Raw genomic sequence first — 408 nt, 5'->3', positions numbered from 1 at the left:
TTCATGCAAGGACCCCATTTCACAAGAACTTGTGTTCAAATTTTCAGGTTTCTTGCGTAAAGTGTACTCGCTGCTCACTATGCAACTATTGGCCACTGTCACTGTGATTATCCTTTTCACATTTGTGCAGGACATCAAGGATTTTGTTCACAGGAAGTAAGTTCATCATAAATTTGTCCCAAGTCAAGCTTTGATGTGGCATGACTTGTCTGAAGAGATGAAAATTGTATTAATTTGAATAGTATTTTCACTTTTTTTCCTGACTGCTATTTGTTTAGAAAATTGGTGCACCATTTCAGTCTTTACTTGAGAATTTTGGTATCAGTAGGTTTTCATTTCTTATTGGCATACCTTGGGGGGGGGGGGAATAATAATTTAAAAAAAGAAAAAAAAAAATATTGAACTTTG

The 408-nt window shown here is 35.0% G+C and overlaps 1 protein-coding gene across 1 annotated transcript in view; it reads left to right on the top strand.

Moving 5' to 3' along the window:
- Positions 1-47: 47 nt before the first annotated feature.
- LOC103514944 (protein lifeguard 4-like) overlaps positions 48-408 on the top strand; it is a gene marked incomplete at its 5' end in the record, with an annotated part of 11,231 nt that continues 10,870 nt past the window's right edge. Inside the window, one exon of the mRNA XM_026827786.1 lies at positions 48-156. Within this exon, the coding sequence (XP_026683587.1) occupies positions 48-156 (109 nt within the window). The remainder of the gene's footprint in view (positions 157-408) is intronic.

The sequence above is a fragment of the Diaphorina citri genome, unplaced genomic scaffold (genome assembly GCF_000475195.1).
Source record: "Diaphorina citri unplaced genomic scaffold, Diaci psyllid genome assembly version 1.1 scaffold1247, whole genome shotgun sequence".
NCBI lineage: Eukaryota > Metazoa > Arthropoda > Insecta > Hemiptera > Psyllidae > Diaphorina > Diaphorina citri.
Note: the sequence above shows the minus strand (reverse complement) of the source record. Positions and strands in the feature narration are given on the sequence as shown.